This window comes from Cyanistes caeruleus, chromosome 18 (genome assembly GCF_971803275.1).
Source record: "Cyanistes caeruleus chromosome 18, bCyaCae1.hap1.1, whole genome shotgun sequence".
Lineage (NCBI taxonomy): Eukaryota > Metazoa > Chordata > Aves > Passeriformes > Paridae > Cyanistes > Cyanistes caeruleus.
In genome coordinates, this window is record NC_141718.1 from 10,615,347 (window position 1) to 10,633,522 (window position 18,176).

At 43.0% G+C, this 18,176-nt stretch overlaps 1 protein-coding gene across 3 annotated transcripts in view; it reads right to left on the bottom strand.

The window, feature by feature from the left end:
- The window catches only part of SPPL3 (signal peptide peptidase like 3), a 56,319-nt gene extending 43,384 nt beyond the window's left edge, over window positions 1–12,935 (bottom strand). Inside the window, exon 1 of one of the 3 annotated variants that reach the window (XM_086855675.1) lies at window positions 12,538–12,935. In XM_086855675.1, coding sequence (XP_086711801.1) covers window positions 12,538–12,560 — 23 coding nt within the window. In that variant the 5' untranslated portion in view covers window positions 12,561–12,935. Of the gene's footprint in view, window positions 1–12,088; window positions 12,319–12,537 lie in introns of those variants that run through there. The other 2 variants (XM_086855674.1, XM_086855676.1) reach the window with 2 other exon arrangements.
- Window positions 12,936–18,176: the final 5,241 nt, after the last annotated feature.

Below are 18,176 nucleotides of genomic sequence, written 5' to 3' on the forward strand. Positions count from 1 at the left end.
CTAAGATCCATGAACTCACATCATTCCTACAACTATTTTTAAATTATTTTCTTTGTTCCTCTCTCTGTACAAACTGTCAGCAAAAAAATTATCAGCCACAGAAATGAAGGATAAGTTGGATCTCTTTGGATGATTTGGGGCATTATTCAGTGTCCAGAGGGGTCAGGAGATTCTGTGATCTCGCTTCAACAAATTTGGAAAGACTATAGCACTGCAGCCTTTCCAAATTAGTCATATAGACACTATAAATAGCTTGTCATGGAGTTCTAGAATCCTGCTCCTCCAAAGCTATCCATTTCCTATGCAGTACCAAGATACAGGACATTCAGCAGCCAGTTTCCTAACAGCACTGAAAAATCCCATTACAAAAAAACTTCCAATAGCTGAAGTACAATCTGTTAAATAAGGGCTACGATTGGTAACAAGGGATAACAAATTTTCACACTTAACCCTAATGAAAGGGAACTGTATTGGTGTCTTCCAGAACTGGAGCAGTAAGTTATTTGAACCAGGTTTCAGACAATTGAGCCTTTAACATAAGAAAACACAGCCCATCTTCTATTAATGCAACTCAGCCTCATCCCAGCCACTGTCAGCCATCCAAGTCCAGAAGTGGCATTTTTCTGAATAAGGTTGTTCAAGATAAAAACTACACAACTAATTGCCTGACTGCACCCTTCTCTTGGTCCTCTAACAGCCACATTACCCAAGAGTCAGAATGTGCTGGACCCAGGGCTAAGTTCATCTCAAGTGCAGCTGAGGCAGGCACATCATCCAGGGCATATTTATTGTCAACGTTCCATCATACACAGAATATTATGGTTGTCATGGTGCCAGCAAGCAGTCAAAAAAGGACAATGACAAAAGAAAACAGATTATTATGTGGCAGAAAGGGAGGACTCTCAGGATATACAGGGCAATTTTTGCTGGCCTGTGCTACTCTGCCAAGAGCCCCACAGCAATGCTGCTCAGACTGCCCTCAGCCCGGCCAGACCAGCACAGACCTTGCACAGCCCCAGCTCAGCCTGTCTGACACCTGCCAAGGTGTGAACTGAACTCACTGCTCTGTCCCTGCACCACGAGCTGTCACTGCCCCAGCTGAACGGCACAAATAACCCAGCACCAGAGACAGGACAGGCTGTGTCACCTCTGAGGTGACATGTGTCATGAAAAACTTCACCTTGAAAATCTTACTGTAATGCTCTGTAAGACAAATGTGTGATAGTTTTAGCAGCTCTGCTTGGACAGGGAACAACACACTGTGCAAAATGACTACTTCAATATTTATGACAATGAATCTTACTAAATCTGTAATCTGACTTCCTATGGGATGCAGAGAGGCAGATAACAGACTAAACCAAAAAAGTTCAGACCAATGTATCTCCATCTGAAGCAACACAGAGAAGAACACAAAAAGTACAGCAGGTTTCCTAGCAAGCACACAGAGGAATACCACTACTTGACACCATGTTTGATCACTTGTGCTCATCCAGAAGCCAAAATCAGAAGATGAAGTTGATGTGTACAGTTTCACTCAAGACACACAGATGATGCTTGAGTGGCCTAACTTGCTCTCAAAGTATCACCTAAAAACAGCCTGTGCAAATTCCCGCTTAACTTCTTTACCCTTGCCATCCTTTATCCCCAGGCTCTCACTCTAGCCCTGCTCCTCATCTTGCACAGGCATCCCAGGTTTCTAATCAAAGCAGCACTCCAGGACACCAACCTGTCCCAGACCACCACAAAGTCTGTGCCCAGTTCTGGACTCTGTCACTCTTGACATACCAGCAACAGAAATTCTTCCACCTAACTTTGTTCTATCTGGAGTTTAAAACTGCAGTGAAAGACTAATAGAAGAAGGGTTTATTCACATTCATAACATTTCTTTTATAAGTGACAGAGTTGGTCATGCAGAGCAGAACACTGACAGTAGAACGTGCTGCAAATCCCATCTCCTTGCTAAGTCACTGCCTCCTCATAAAGCAAATGCAACAACTGAAGAAAAACAGTGTTTCAGAGCAAGAGCAGGAACACTTGTACTAGAACCATACAGCTGGTTTATCTCTGAGATGCAGGTGGTTTTGGCAATGAATGTGACAAAAGGTTAACATATACATACATGCAGGCACTCCTGGGTTGAGGCCATCTTTGCCCTAAACTAGGAATCATCACTTTGTAGATTACACAGGTACAATTATGCAGCTGGCCTAACTGATGGAAAAACACTCACCAAGACTTAGTGTACAAGGACATTACAGAGTCCCCTCAGGTAGGGAGGATAGTGATCTGAACACTACATTGCTTTCTAGACAAAACACATCCTTCCTTACCAATATATTAAAAAAAAAGTCTTATTTGGAAGTTTCATTTCCACAGCAGTTCTTGTACTTGTTAAAAATACACTGAATACCATGATACTAATAATTTTTTTTTAAGTTATCAAGACATAGTGGGCTCTCTAGTATGAAGGGGGTTAGTTGTTTTTATCACAGAAATTAGAAAACAGGATGTTTTCTCACCTATATTGACTCTACTGTTGACTTAAAAAGCCACACCTCATACCTCTGACACTTAAGACTGGTATTTATTGATTACATGCTTAGAAATCCAAACTCTTTTTAGCAATGTATTCAGAAGTCAGATAAAAAAATAAAACTAACAACTAATAGTTTAATCAAAGTGTTTAACAATTACACCTTACAACCAACAAGCCAGAACCAGAGCCAAATTGACCAATATGACCTTGCTAGAAAGAGCAGCTCTGAGTGCTACTGACAAATTGCTTTACTCACACAGTACAGGATTACACACTTTATCACCATGAGCCTGGGTAGAAGTAGAATGAAACATTATTTTATCAACATTCCATAAAATAATGAGTTGACACCAACAGCACCCAACTACAATTCTTCAGTGACAGTGGTAGAAGTACACTCCTGTGTCAGTCAAAGCTATAGAGTAGCCAGTCTGTCTAGCCAGATTTAAGCAGCTTTCATCATGTTGGCCCTGTATTAAGACAAATTCATGCTGTCAGATGATGGCTGGTGAGATTCTGAAATGAACATGACTATTTACAACTGCACCAAGTCACAAGGGGATTCAGCTGGCATGAAAATACAAAATACTGACCATCAAAATGGGCACCCTGCTTTTGCCATCTCCTACTGAGAGGTAAACTCCAAAAAAAGGGGGTCTTGAGTAGTCCTGAGCTCAACTGGCCAGGGCCTGATCTCACAACCTGCGTGCAGGAGCACTGAACATTCACACACCCAAGTGCCAGGGTTACAGCAGCTGGGTCAGTTTCAGGTGCAAAAAACAGGTAGCAGAACACAGAGACTTTCAACAAACTCTTGTCCAAATAGCTAAGAAGCTTTTCTTGTGACAACAAAAAGTAGGAACATTCTTTAAAGAGGGTGTTTTGGAAATTTTATTAAGCGATTTCCAGTAAAGCCCCCTGCAGAGAAATATTTTTGGCTTATGGCAGACTCTTCATCTTTGGATTCAGTTTTAAGGTAGCGTGCTTTTTTAATCTGCAAAAATATAAAAAGTAAAGAAAAAGATAACTAGATGGAATACTAACATTGGGGTTCTTCTAAGGCACTTAAGTGTGATAAAGAGGTTCTTTCTGTTCTGAACCATCTGTAACTACTTACAGCTGCATCTGCTTTAGAAACAGTCAACGTAGCAGAAAATTAAAGAAAAAAGTTCAGCTCTTCACTATTTAGCTTTAAAGTTTCCTTTTTCTTGAGGAAAAAAAGCACTCTTTAAACTATTTTCAACATAAAGCTTAATTAGATTCTGCTCTTCATCTTCAAAACCCTGCAGAGATCATAATGTTCTCCATGAGAGCTTTTAGCCATTTGTGGTAACTTCTCAGAGCAGCTATTCGAGTGAAGGTATAGGATCAGCCACCTCAAGGAGAGTTCAGGGAGCAGATAATCTTTCCTCCAGCACCCAGCCCATCAATCTCAACTTCCAAAAAGGACCAGAATGACCTTGAGCCACCAAACCTAGAAAGCAAGACAGACACACCTCACCAGTCTGCAACACAGGCTACAGAAATCCATATAAGCCAGCTCTGTTTGCCTCCTGCTATTTCACCTACCTCACCTTTAGCTAACAGTGACCTAGAGAAGGGACTTCCCATTGACCAAATAAGTCTAGGTCACACTACACCTATTTAATCTTGCCAAATGGGTCTGACAGAGATGATCGTGAGATAAATCACAACTGTAACCTGAAAGTGGCACAGTAAAAATCACCTCTTTGTATAACAACTCACCACTGAGCTATAGATCCAATAGATCTGTACCAATAGCTGGCTGATACTAACTACAATAATTACTCAGAATTCACTGTTGAATTTCTACCCATTACTAAAGTTTCCAGATAAAATTAAATCAAGCTTTAAGCCTGTGCTATCCATCTGACCAGAGAAGGGATGTCAGATGGCCAGGAGCCACAGACACCAGGACCAAGACTGAGTGGAGCCATAATTCAGCTGCTGTGTTCACCTCTGTCCTGGCTAATTGCGCTACTGCAGAGCTCAAACATTTTGTAATGCTGGTTCTTGTCCAAGCTGTGCTATCTCAACTGGAGTCAGCTGGGCTTATTATTCCAGTAATGACTAAAATTAAAATAAATCCTGAGGATATACACTTGCTACTAGCTTAACCCATGTAGAGAACCCCTCTGCAAAACTGTGCTGTAGAGAAACGTCACTGCTCTAGAGAGACGTGCACAAAATTTACATGCTGATTTTTTTTTTGTACTACCTGAAACCACACTGCACCATGAATCCAAGTGTACAAGTTTTTGCTATTTTAACATGAAGCTGCTATTTGCAGTACTACTGTCATGAGAAAATGGTATAAGCAGAGCTCCCAGATTTCTGTCATTCAGTGAAACACTATCAATTCTTCACATTTCTGTTGATCTCTAAACTTCTGCAATACTTTGAAATACATTATAATTATGTATCATTGCAAATTCACTAGAAGCTACCTGCTGGCTAGTTATCAGATGAAAAATAAGGACTTTTTAAAGATAATTCTGTCCAAAAAACAGAACAGTCCATAGGAAAGAAGAAGGAAATTTGGACTTCTAAAACCAGCAAGCAGAGAAGCACCGAGTACAAGTAAGAGGACTGAAGGATGCTCAGCTTTAAGAGTCAGTAGTTAATGCTGCACAGAACTGGTTTTTTCCTTTTAGATTAACTGCCTATTTTGAGCCTATTTCTCGAATAGGTATGATAAGCTTGCCAACTCATGGCTAAAGTTAAAGATTGTGTATGAACAGAGGGTGGAACCCCTGGGTTTTCTGCTTCCCCCACACAACCTTTGCTTTGGAGGCACCTGCAGGAGCAAGGTTACGCCATAGAAATGGAAGAGAATCCTTTCACAGTCTTTGGCTGCATACCTGCCTGCCTGGGAAAATAACTTTATGGGTCAAAAGTCTACGAGCTAGCTACAGGAAGTAAAGGAAGAACATCCAAACCTGGAGTCACAGTAAGAAAAAAAACGAGAGACAGTAATTTTCCTTTCAGATTCCACTGGTCAGGGAAAATGTTACCATATACAAGCTCTAAGATATTATTTTATCACTCCAACTTCTACATTGTAAACTTCAGTAATGAAAGAGGAATCTTACACATAACACTGTACAGTAGAGAATCACCTTAGTGCATTCTTCCCTACTTTATGACACTGGCTGTGATGGTTTTAAAGAATCTTCTATCTGATATCTTGGAAAAAAACCCTTCAGCCTTATTTCATACATTTATTATTTTGAATCTTTGTTGTTGTAGGATATTAACAATGTTTACTTGGTTAGTTATCAGTTACAAACTATCCCTCCAAAAAGCCAGCAAAACATTCCAACTTTCTGACAGCCCAGTCTGTACCCTACCACTTAATGTGACACACAGATACGGAGGCTATCCAAGGGAATCTGGGACCTGAGGCGTATGTCTGGCCCTAAAAAGAAATACTCAACAGAATCTAATAATGAAGATGACAGCAACACAGCTACACAATTAATGAGCTCTGGGATAATGTCATCATGGTGGTTCTAGTGGACAGAGAGACATTTAATGTATCGTGAGAGCTGAGCTGCTCTCGGGAAGCACACGAGGGGAGAACACTGGCCTGGCAGATCAGTATTTCAGGCACAGACACCAAAAGATTTAGAAGAAGAGATCATCAACACAAGCATGCTTGGAAGAATTAAAGAGAAAGGGTATCAGCAAGTGTTGCAACGACGCATATGCTCCATTAATCTTATTAAATCATCACCTTTCAGAGTCGGTCTGACTGCCTGGATCCCGTCCAGCCGCACAGCAGCCTGCGCTTCACTCCACACAACGCCCATCACTGCCTGACTCGCTGCAAATTTTAATCCTCCTCACTGACACTAAAGCAATGTAGCACCAGAAAAAAACCTGCACAATTTTTTCTACAAATTTCACCCTTGGTTCTTTGTGGAAACTTTCCTCATATGTCACCAGAAACAAATTAGACTGTTTTCACTAAACAACTTGTGTCAATTATTTGCTTTTAGAGTATCTTACAATGCTTAGAGTCATCACAGAATGCCAAAGGGCAATAAAGACCTTTTTGCATGTATGGCACAGCTGTTGACACATCACATTATCAAAATAATGAAATAAAATAGGTGAGATACTGAAAATGACCAGAGTCTGCTCTGCTCTTCTTTCAAATTTCAGGAAATAAAAATCACTGCATTTTAAAAAACATGACACATTTTTCAAAGTACTTTTTGTAGGAAGCTTTCCTAAGTACCCATTTTTGGCATTGTGTTTCAGTGACAAATGACTGAGTTTTCAGCAACTGAAGCTAGTATTAAAAATGGTGGTATTCACCAAAACACTCATTATCTCAAAATAACTCAATATCCTCAATAATTTGTCTGGTGGTCCCCACAAAATTCCTCAAATTCCAACAGCATCAGGCTGCTTAACTCATACCAGAATCCCAAAGTGCACAAAATAAGCTATTTATTGGATCCTACACTTCAGCAGCAGAAAGAGATGCTCTCAGGTCCATCAAACCTTGCACAAACCACAAGAACAAGTACCAACATTGGTGGATCCACACTTCTAAGCACTCACATACTTGTGACACAGGAAAACATGTTCAGGTCATCTTCTGTTCATGAAAATTCAACGTTTTATCCCTAGAAAAGCAGACTGAACAATCTCCACAAACTACAGACCCTTTAGTCTTCCAAACTAGGTTTTTATCCAGGAGGGAAGTGGAATCCAGGTCCCTGCCCATCCATCCCAGGCAGAAAGGCACGCCTGCCTCTGGCCCAGCAAATACTTACAGTATTCTGTACAAAGTGAAACAGATTTAAGTGGGCACACAAAGCTCAGCCTCTGAATAACACAAATTTAGTGATGAGAACACTCCCCTAGAAGATGAGGGATGCAAGGCCAGAAATCCTGGGGATGGAACTGATCCCCTGCATCCTAGCCAAGATCTCCAGTCACTGGGTAAAACTAAAGGAACCATTAACTTCTATTGCCACGGTACCCTGAAAAGGTTAAATGCAGAACCGACAGAAATCTTAATTAAAATAGCTGACAGAAATCTTAATTAAAAGAGGTACTGCACACCAGCACCGAGAGAATATTGATTTATGTTCTTCACTTTAAATTTTTCCTTAAAGAATTATTCATATATTAATAAATACCGCCTTACAATTAGCAAACACTGTCAGGAGGACTTTTTTTCTTGTGTTAATCAGTCGCTATACACATGTACATTCAAGTAACTGTAAACTTCTACTAAACCCATGCTCTTTGCTTTATTTGTCTTTCAGCACAGAGCTGCAGACAGTGCCCTGTCTACATGATACACAGTCTGAGATAGCAAAAGCTCCAGGGACAGAAACAAACAAGTGAAGTGAGACTGGTCCTGAAAGACAAATATATGAACTCTAAACCTGATATTCTCAAATTTACTGAGGTTTAAGTCACTTTTCTCATGCCAGATACTCACACACATTCATACAATGTCATCCTTGTTCTCAGGAGGCTCCTAACAATCCTTAAAATGGAATGTGGCCGGTAATTTCAGCTCCTGAAAAATGTAAGATTAAGGGCCAAACTCCACGTTTGCATGCCAGGATTTCATGACAGATTTTTGACAGCAGCAGAACAGAATTTCATCTGTGTGCTTTGCAATCTGTTGCCTATCAAGTGCAATATTTAAAAAATTCAGGTGAATTTTGTTTTCTGTTGTAAACTGCCTCCCATCCTCAAAACACACTAATTAGTCAGTTAAGGTCTCCCAACCTAAACTGAGCAAGCAAGTAAAAAATCTTGAATGCAAAAAATTATTTTACTAGTACTTGACAAGTTCTGTCAACGAGCTGTAGCTCCTCTTACACCCTGCCCTCCCACATACACATCTAATCCAGCCAACTAAGACTTGAAAGCACCACCTGAGTCTCCTGGAAGAAACTGTATTTTAATTCATGGTAGCAGCATGTTAAATACTTAATTGCAATCAAAGCAAATTCTCAGACCTCTGAATCTAGAAAGACTTCTAACACCAAACAATTTGAATTCTCCCAGGAGCAAAAACAGCACTGTACATTTACACTTATTTCAAAACCCAGTAGTTTGATTACTCTGACACATCATTAGATTTAATTTCCACACCCTTTGCATTATGAAGAGAAGCTTCTAAATATATCGCCATTTCACTCATGAAATATTCGATGGCTAATACAAGAATCATCCCACTGATTATAGCATTTAAGAGGGAGTTCAGTTGTTTTTAAGATTAGTGACTCAATACAGCACCTTCTTTTTTTGTTCTTAGCTTGCCCTCCCAGTCTGTCTCCTAATCACCACTCAGAGGGCATACATGAATATCACTCTTATACAACACTCTTGGGAAGGAAATCTTAAAAATACATTTGATTTTGGTGTAGAAATCCCCTTCTTCGCTCTTCACAAATGAAGGAAGCTGTGAAAATCTTTTGTGCATTCAAAGGGCAAAAAAAGAACAAAGCCATCTCTATTGCCAGACTGGGCAGCAGTAAAAAGGGAGGGGGTGTTACATCAGGCCTTGAAAAACACTAAACACCTACTGACTGAAGATAAACAAGATACGAATGATGCTGTGCCTTCTCAACGGGCTCCAGCACAAAAAACTCACCACAAAATGCTAGAAATTAAGGGCAGATGAAGTATTTCACAAAGTAATGATCTAGGTTCTGCTGCTTCCATACTGATCTGCTGTCATACTTCCAACAGCTTGGTGCCTGAAGATAAATTTCTTGGTATTTACTAAGCTCTTACACACATATTCTGCTCTGCCCATACTTATCTCCTCTTCTGTAGCAAAAACTTTAGTCACTACCCAGTTCCATTTCCTTCCTGGAGCAGAGACAGGAGGTAAGGGGAAAATGGGTATTCAACAACCTCTTTCCTCTCCCATTCTATTCCACTTGCAGAAAACTAATTTTAGCTCTTACTTAATCTACAAAATCATGAGCAACTCCACCATGCAGCAGTACCATACACAGCTCTCTTTTCCTTCTATTATTGCAGGAACTTGACAAAGAAAGTTTCTCTACTCACTACTGACAAGCATTTGATTCAAACACCCTTTCTTTTTAAAAAGTCCATATTCTTTGAAAGAGTAATTCCATCTGGGACTTATCCCACATTTCACATTAAAATTAGTTTTTCCAGGATGACACTATTCTTTTTCACCAGCAAAATTCTCAGCAGAGCCTCCTTTCAGGATAAGACACCTCTATCTGAAATACTGGCTGAGCAAGATGACTTAAGACACTAAAAAAGAGTTAAATAAAAGTACATATGGTTATAGGTGTGGGCATAACTGAAGAAAAAAATAAGTTGTCAGAAGACCTTACAAGAACAGTGGCAAGAGATAACTCATGTACTTAAAACTATGAAAGAGATAGGGAAAAAGCCTAAGTTTCTCCTTCTATTATCTTAATAAAGTAATTGCATTCAGTTCACTTAGAAATTAAAATAAATATATAAACCTACCTTAAAATTCCAGGTTCGTATTTATAAAACAATAAATATATCAATATGAGAATTAGTTCTCATCTCTTGAAAACAACATCACTGACAAGACTGTCAGTTGCTGAAATAAGCCCTATTTTTCATGTTTGCCAATGCTCGTGTCCACTAATCACAGGTGGCAAGTATCTTTTCTCAAAGGATTTTTTGCACAACTGAGACTTTTTTTCAAAAAATCAAACCCACAATAAGCCTCGGTCGTACCTTATGAAGCTACAGTGGTTCAAGAACGCGTGCAGACAGTCAGGGACAAAAAGATGTAACCAAGCTTTATGCACCTGGACAGAAGGGAAGTGCTACTGCAGCCAGGAACCAATTTACATCCATGCAGAGACAGGGGTGTGAAACGATTTTTCTCAATGCCAGATTATGTATTTTCAGGTGTGAAATAAGGTAGGTGTACAGCAGTTGGACACTGCATCACAGAACACACCAGTGCTTGGAAAACTGCCTTTGCAACACAGAAAATGGACCAGGTCTGGCAAATGGACAGGATGGGATCAGCCAGCTTCCAAACTGAGCTCCTGCACCAGCTCCTGGGCACAGCTCTGCTGCACAGGAGCACCAGTCTCCCCAGGTGACAAAATGCACATTTTTCCTAAAAGTCCCAAAGCACTGGCCAACTTTGTGCTGAGCTACATTACCAGAGCTGTAAATAAACTGAGGCAAGATTGTTGCTAGAAGTGTAAGTAATGAAATCTCCACAGAGAACAGCCCATGACTGAAATGGGGTTTTTGCTCTGTCCACTGTTCCCACAGCTCCCAGGCAAGGCCAATTACAGGTAAGAATGCAAACATTCTTTTTCATTCATGAGGTGACAGAAACCTCAGATCCATGAGGACACCATAGAGAATACAGACATGAAATTAAAGTGTTTTAAGACATAAGCATCATGTCCTCATTCTGCTACAACCTAAGTACTGTAAGAACTTCCACTCTTGAGATCCACCTAGCACACAGTGAACACCCTAAATCACCATTTCATTCCCCTAAAATACACAACCTACAGAAGAGCAAATCCTCCTAGTCTGTTAAAAATTCTCTCTTTAGACTATCTGCATGGCAAACACTCATTCAAAAAAGCAAATGAGTTGAGATCAAACTAATGTGTAACTGACATTTTGTTTCATTTACTTCTTTCCAGAAAGCTGACAAATCCCAGAGTTTATGAATTTATAATCTTATTCTGCAATTAAAACACACAAAGACACATTTAACTGAACTACATTACACTGCCTAAATCTGTACCAATATTCATTTACTGTGTCAATATGCACACAATCTTTTAAGTCAAAAGAGTTGTCTTTTCAGTGCTGTTTTAAAGCAGACCAGACCACTGCCTGAACTGAGCTTGTGAAACAAAATAAAACCATCTAAAAAGCAGAACATGGATACAAATACTGGTTCTTGACAGAGAAGAGACAGGAGAGGGAAGGAAGGGGCTGCCAAAGTCTCAACGTGTGGCAGAAAACACCACTGGGTTCCAAGTTTTGAAAAGTAATGGGAACATTCAGAACAGGGATATTTGTTGCATATTCAAACCCTTCTCCACATTCAGCACACATCAAGGTCAAAAACTAAGATTTAACTCCTTCTTTAATAAGGGACTTATTTCTAAACAAGTACCTTTTTTCAAAAAATCTAAGAAACAACTGTAGATGACATCACTGGCTTTAAAATTCAGAGAGAAGATCACAATAAATTGATGCAGCAGTCAGGTCGATAGAGATGATGTGCAGGTAAATTATTTGAGTTGTTTTGGCCGTGATCCTCAACAAAACAAACCCCACAGATTTAGAGAAAGAAACTGCACCCCGTCGCCTTGATCCACTGCCAGCTAGGCCCGAGACAGTGTCAGGACACAGAAAAAAATGCCCTCTCATTTGCTATACTTCATGTCTTTCCACAGGAACTGGTCTCTTCCTCGTCGTTCTATTTCCTGTACACAGACCAAGCCTATTGTCGCTAGGTGAAAACACACACACATGCCACCGACTTACCAGCCTGCGCTGGCATAAATCTCCCTTTAGGCAGAGGTGACCTGCAGCCTCACAGCCGTGAACGAGCTCCTGTCTCTCTCCAGGCCCGGCGGATCGCAGCGCCGGCCGTGCAGAGATCAGCTCACACGGAGCCCTCCGGGACAAGGGGTGACAGCCACGCCAATGCTCCCGGCGCTCCTCTGCTGCTGCCCGGCTGCCGACGGGGGGGATCCGCACAGCCCGACCGCCCCGTTCCTCCTCCCTTCCCCCTAATCCCTCCTCCTCAGCCGCGCTGAACCCTCAGCCCGCAGCCCCTCCGCCAGCGGCTCCTTCGTGCCCCGGCCCCCGCCGCAGCCCCCCACCGCCGGTCCCCCCCACCCCCCCGCCCGGGACACCGTCCCCGCATGGGGCCGCGCTCGGCCCGGCCCGGCCGGGTCGGACCCTCCCGCGGCCTCGGCCCCGCGGCTCACCAGGAGTAGGTCTGCTCCGCCATGGCTGCGGCTGGGCGGCCGGCGCTGAGCTCTGCGGAGCGGCCGGGCCCGGGCTCCTCCTCCGCCTCCTCCTCCGCCTCCTCCTCGCAGGCTCCGGGGCTCAGTGGCGGCCCCGCTGCGGCTCCCGGCCCAACATGGCGGCGGCTGTGAGGAGGGAGGGGAGCCGAGGGGGGGTCCCCGCGCGGGCGGGAAGGACGATGGTGGCGGCAGGGCGGGCGGAGGCTCAGCAGCCGCGACGCGGGGCCGCGCTAGGGCGCCGGCGGGGCCTCATGGCCGGCGGGGCGGCGGCGGCGGCGACGGCGGCGCGGGGCGGGGCGGGGGCGGGAGGCGGCGGCACCGGGCGGCCGGGCCAGGCCGCGCCGCGTGCCCGCGCTCGCGCACGGCGGGGGCGGAGCCGCGCCGAGGGGCGGGGCCCGAGCCGCGCGCGGGATCACGTGCCCACAACAGCTTCACGTGCCGCCGCCGCCCGCCGCGCGCAGGCGCTGTGGGGCGGGGCTGGTTGTCGGGCCCGGCCGCGCCGCCACGCGGGAGCAGCCCCGCGGGCGGGCGGGTTCGGTGCGGATGCGCCGCTGGAGCCTCGCAGCTCGGGGGGGCCGTGCCCGCGGGGCGGGAGAGAGGCGGGTGGACGGAGCTTCCTCCGGCAGCAAAGCAGCGTGAGCTGCGGGTGGGCTTTGGGGCCGGAGGCTTCCGGCGAGGAGCCGCGATTCCCGAGCTGAATCCCGAGCCGGCGTTTCCTTTCTCGGGGCGGCTCCCCCGGGCTGCGGGGTGCCGGCGGAGGGCGAGCGCGGCCGGGCAGTCCGTGACTTCCCGGGAGTTCGGGTTGCCGCTGTGGCGAGGGGTTCCTCTGAACCTCTGAACGAGGGTTGCGTGGTAAATGCATCGTTCAGGTAAAACAATTAATAACTGCGATGTTAATTCATCGACTGCACAGGTGTTTATGGAGACTGCTGTATTCTGGAATTCATGATCTTTGAAACCAAGTAAAACCAACAGGATCAAATGCTCCAAATGTTGGGGATTTTTTTAAGGAAGGAAAATAACATTCCAGATACTTTGAGCAAATAAAAATCACGTGCTTCGTTTTATCGCCAGCCCGATATTAAACCTCAGGCAGAGAAACTGTTCCATTGATACTGTCTCTCTCGTCCCTGGTTTCTGCTGCCAAACCCTCAGCCTTTCATGATGCTTCTGCCAAATGCAGGACTAGTGCTTTTTGCTCGGTTTGCTCACATGAGTAATCCTTACCTCCTGGGAGTTCACTTGTAGCAATTTTGTGCAAGTGGGGCTTTAGTCCAGCTGTGCATTCCCACTCATTGTCCCTTTCAGTGTGGGAGGGAGAACAACCAGTTTGAACACACAGTTAGAGGTGACATAACTGCAAATATAAATACAAGAACAAATACCTGGGGCTGGTAAAAATAGGTATTTGTTTTAAAAACAACTATGAAGAAATTCTGTGCCTCAACAGAATTTTGTTAAAATCTTCCAGAAAATAATGGGACATTGGGACATTCTCATTGCATCTGCAGGGATGCCAGATGCCTCTGGAATCCGGAGCCTACTTTAGTTTGTTTCTATTAGTGGACTGAATAAATTATTCTCATGCTGTCCATATCATTTATACTCTAAAGTGGAAAAACCTTAGGCTGGTGTGTGGTCATGACAGAGCATTAAAATAAGGAACATCTCTGTTGATCTTTGTTGTGTCACCAGTTGCTGTGTAATCCTGGGCAGATCACTTCATCCCCGCCAGCTTGGCTCCTTAGTCAATACAGAAGAAACTGCAAAGTGTTGCAGCCACCTGAAGTTTTGGGGAGCTGCAGCAGGAAGATGCTGCATATGCAACACAGGTTTAGTTGCTGTTGGTGGAGGGAATGCTCAGGATTCCTGTACTCCAGTTAAACAAGGTTTTTCTTAAGATGGTGCTGGACTCTGAGGGTTTCTCCCCCTGGATCTTTACGCTTTCAAAACAAGTGATTTGGGTTGTGTCACTTCAGTGTCCAAATCCTCAGTGTTTTGCACAGCCCTTTGGCCTTGTGGACAGGAATGACCTTAGAGCTCCCACATAATCAGCACTTTACCCACTTACTAACATCTGTTTGAGAATCGGATTTACCAACCATGAGGTGGAAATGCTCCAAGCACCGTGCCTGACGGGGTCATGGGATCCCTGCTGGGGTCAGTCATGGCAGCTGGCTGTGTTGGAAGGATGAGAGGGTGAGGTATGCTAAACTTTCCTTCCATCCAGTTCAGGCTGGACTACCTGGGAAATCTTCCTCCCCTGCTTGATCTGTGCCCTTGGCTGGCACCCTGTGCACAGTCCCTGTGCCTATCTCGGTAGATCAGAGAGCTTTGGTGGATATGAGATGATTAGGGACGAGTCACACTCAAAACTGGAGCTGTGGGGTCCCAGCCCTGTCAGTCTGGGGGCAAACTCTGGTGTTCCCACATACACATATCCCCCTAAGAAAACCCAGGCTCTGAGTAGGATTTACACAATGGGTAAGTTCTCTGCTTTTGTTCTCCTCAGCACAGCAGAAATACCTGCAGAAATGCTCAGACAATGAACAAATAATGTGGAATCCTCACTCTACCGTGGTGCAAACCTGAGTGCCTGGAATGCCTGTTTGTGCTGCCCTTTTTCACTGATTATAATGGAGTAAAATTAAGAAGAAAAAAGAACCTCAGTCCTTTTTAATCAATGTGGGGAAAGATAAATCAGGACTTCAGCCTTGTCTTGATACTAAAGAGCCTTTCTTAATTTTTTTTTTTTTTTTTTTGCTGAGAATAAGGATGTAAAACTGATATTAGTATCTATGAAACAATATCACTGCTTTGTGTTCATATTGAAATAGCTTCCAGTTTCTCAGTCTTGCAAAATTTCCAGCACATTAATTTGGCACAAATGATTTATAGCTGATGAGCAATTAAAGTATAATTTCTTTCCAGTATCTCAGGCTTTGTGCCTAGACTATTAAATGATTTTGCAAGCTTGCTTTATCATTACAGGATAGCGGTGGGATGATTTCACAGGAGAAATTTATTCCTCCTTGCAGACCCAGCATCTGCTCTCACTGCAAACTGGAGCACTGCTTGCATTCCTCAGATAATTTTCTCAGCATATCTTTTGTACAGTCTTTCTTTGGACCTACAAGAGAGCTTTAGTCTGAATTTCAGTGACAGTTTACTCTGACATTACAAAGTCCTCCCAAAATACCTGTTCTGCCTGGAACCTTTGATGTAGACTGATGCTTTACTTAAACCTGCCATGGTATTTCAGAACTAGCAGCAAACAAAACCATTTTTTAAATTATTTTTATATTTGGAAGGGCAGCTCCCAGAGGCAAGTGGGGTAGAGAAAAATCAGATGAAAGTACTGGCTACAAAGAGTCCTCACCTCCAAGTTGTTTAAATGTCAGCAGATGACATTTAGCTAACCATGTCTTGATTCTGCTGTAATGGAGGTGGAGAGAACCAGAGGAGCTTCATGTAGACACTTCACCCTTCAGGAAAGGACATGACAGGTATAGTTGTCAACCCTGCTTTGTTTAGGAAGGAACAAATAGCATGGATATGAGCAGAAAAGGAAAGGAAAAAAAACCCCAAAAATCAAAAGATCTGTTTCTGACTGTACAGCTGGGAGGTACACTAGGCTATTTGATTGCAAGATCCTTGTGGGATTCCCCTTTATAAACCTAATTACAACGTGCACTGACCATGTGTGACACGATTCTCTTCACTACCACCTAGTGGGAAACTCCTCCATAACCCAGCTGCAGAGCTGCTCATGATCTTAACCTCAGCCTGATAGTAGAAACAAGGAATAAGTGGAGAGAGAAAATGACAGATTACTGGGAAGGAGTACACAGTCCTGTTTCCACATACAGGTAGAGAAATGTGTAGAGCAAGTCTGTAATTTAAACCCATTCTGCCCCATGGATTTACCAGATCACAACTCCAAGCTCTGCATCCAGCCCAGCCCACTGGTGAAAAGCCCAGCTTCCTTCTTGGTAAAATCACATTTTTCAATTATAATCACATTTTTACACCAAAGACTACTACATTAGAACCTAAATGGGTATATATTGGAAACATTAAAACCATGTATTCAAGCAAGTCCTTCCCCACTGAGATACTCGGGGTTTGCACAAATAGCTGAAACCCAACCCTATGAAAACAAGGTATAAATGACAATTATCTCAGATTTTTCACGCTCCTGTGTGCCATTTGGGACTAAGCTCCCAATGCACAAATAATCAGTTTTGGTACTCATATAGCTTTTTTCCCCCCAATAATAGAAATAAGGGTGAACATTACCATAATAGCTCTCACATTTCAAGGAGAGGATTATGTTAATGTCATTCAGGCCAGTAAAGCATTTAGCAGTCACAGCAGGGAGAACAGTAAAATGGTAAAGAATTATTAAAAGAACCATTTCCCCGTGTTTCATTTGCCAGTGGCAATTTTGCCACCCTATTCAGGGAATTCTATGGGTTCCCACTAGTAGGACTTTTATCATAAATATTAGTAGGCTTTTTTCCTTCTCTGTATGCTCCTTGAAGCCACATTACACTGGCTTTGTACCAGCAAATTACTGTATTTTTCATCATGTACACTTCATAATAGATATAATCCAGTAAATTAAAACATCAGAGGTAAAAATGGAGTTGATACAGGAGTCAGGCTTTAGGAGTCTATTCTGCTTTCCACATCCCTGCTGTTCACAGGACTTTGTCCCTTACTGTGGGTTTGCTCCAGTGCAATAAGCAGAATACAGACCAGTACATGTAAAATCAGAATAACATTCCTATTGTGTACCCATTCATACTTTCATGCAGTGTTTTCAGTTTAAGTAATTTGCTCACTTTATTTGATACAGGGGAGAAGAGATTACTTTGGAACAGTTAATACAAAACCAAACACCACAAATGTGAGAAAAACAAGCAGGTATCTCTTGGTGTCTTCAAACTTTAAGCTTTCCATGTTACAATGACCAAAATTATATTAATCAGAGTGACTTGAGAATCAAGTTACAATTGGTTACAATTAAGGAAATTAACATATAGTAAGCAGTTGTAATAGATAAAAAATGTGTATAGGAAACCCAAGTCCCCTTATTTCAAATATTCATCCTCAAGGCACAATCCCTGAGTACAATTCAGCTACAGGAGAATTGTCTGATTATGGCACTCTGCAACTGAGCTCTTTCTCCAATAGAACTTTAATCTAATTTCCACCCTTGACCTCTGCTATTCTTTCATCACCTCACAACTGCACTTGTAATAATCTGAGAAATATGATATTGCAATCCTTAATGCCAGGCTATAAAATAGGGATGCTGGCTAATTCACAACAGGAATCTCTTTCAGTCTGACCACTAGCTATTTTTAACATTTAAGAAACACTGAAAAGCTCACTGGCTTTCCTGCACTGAGGAATCTGAGATACTCAGTGGGGCTGAGCCATTCACTGGCACAGCCTGGCAGGTTCCAATGAATGGAATGATGAAAGTGGGTCAGTTTATTTGTTTTTTTTGCTAATTGTCCAGGCTCCTATAGTTTAAAATGGACAATTCTGATAGACCAAGGGAAAAAGCTCTTCAGGATAAAGTGACAGAG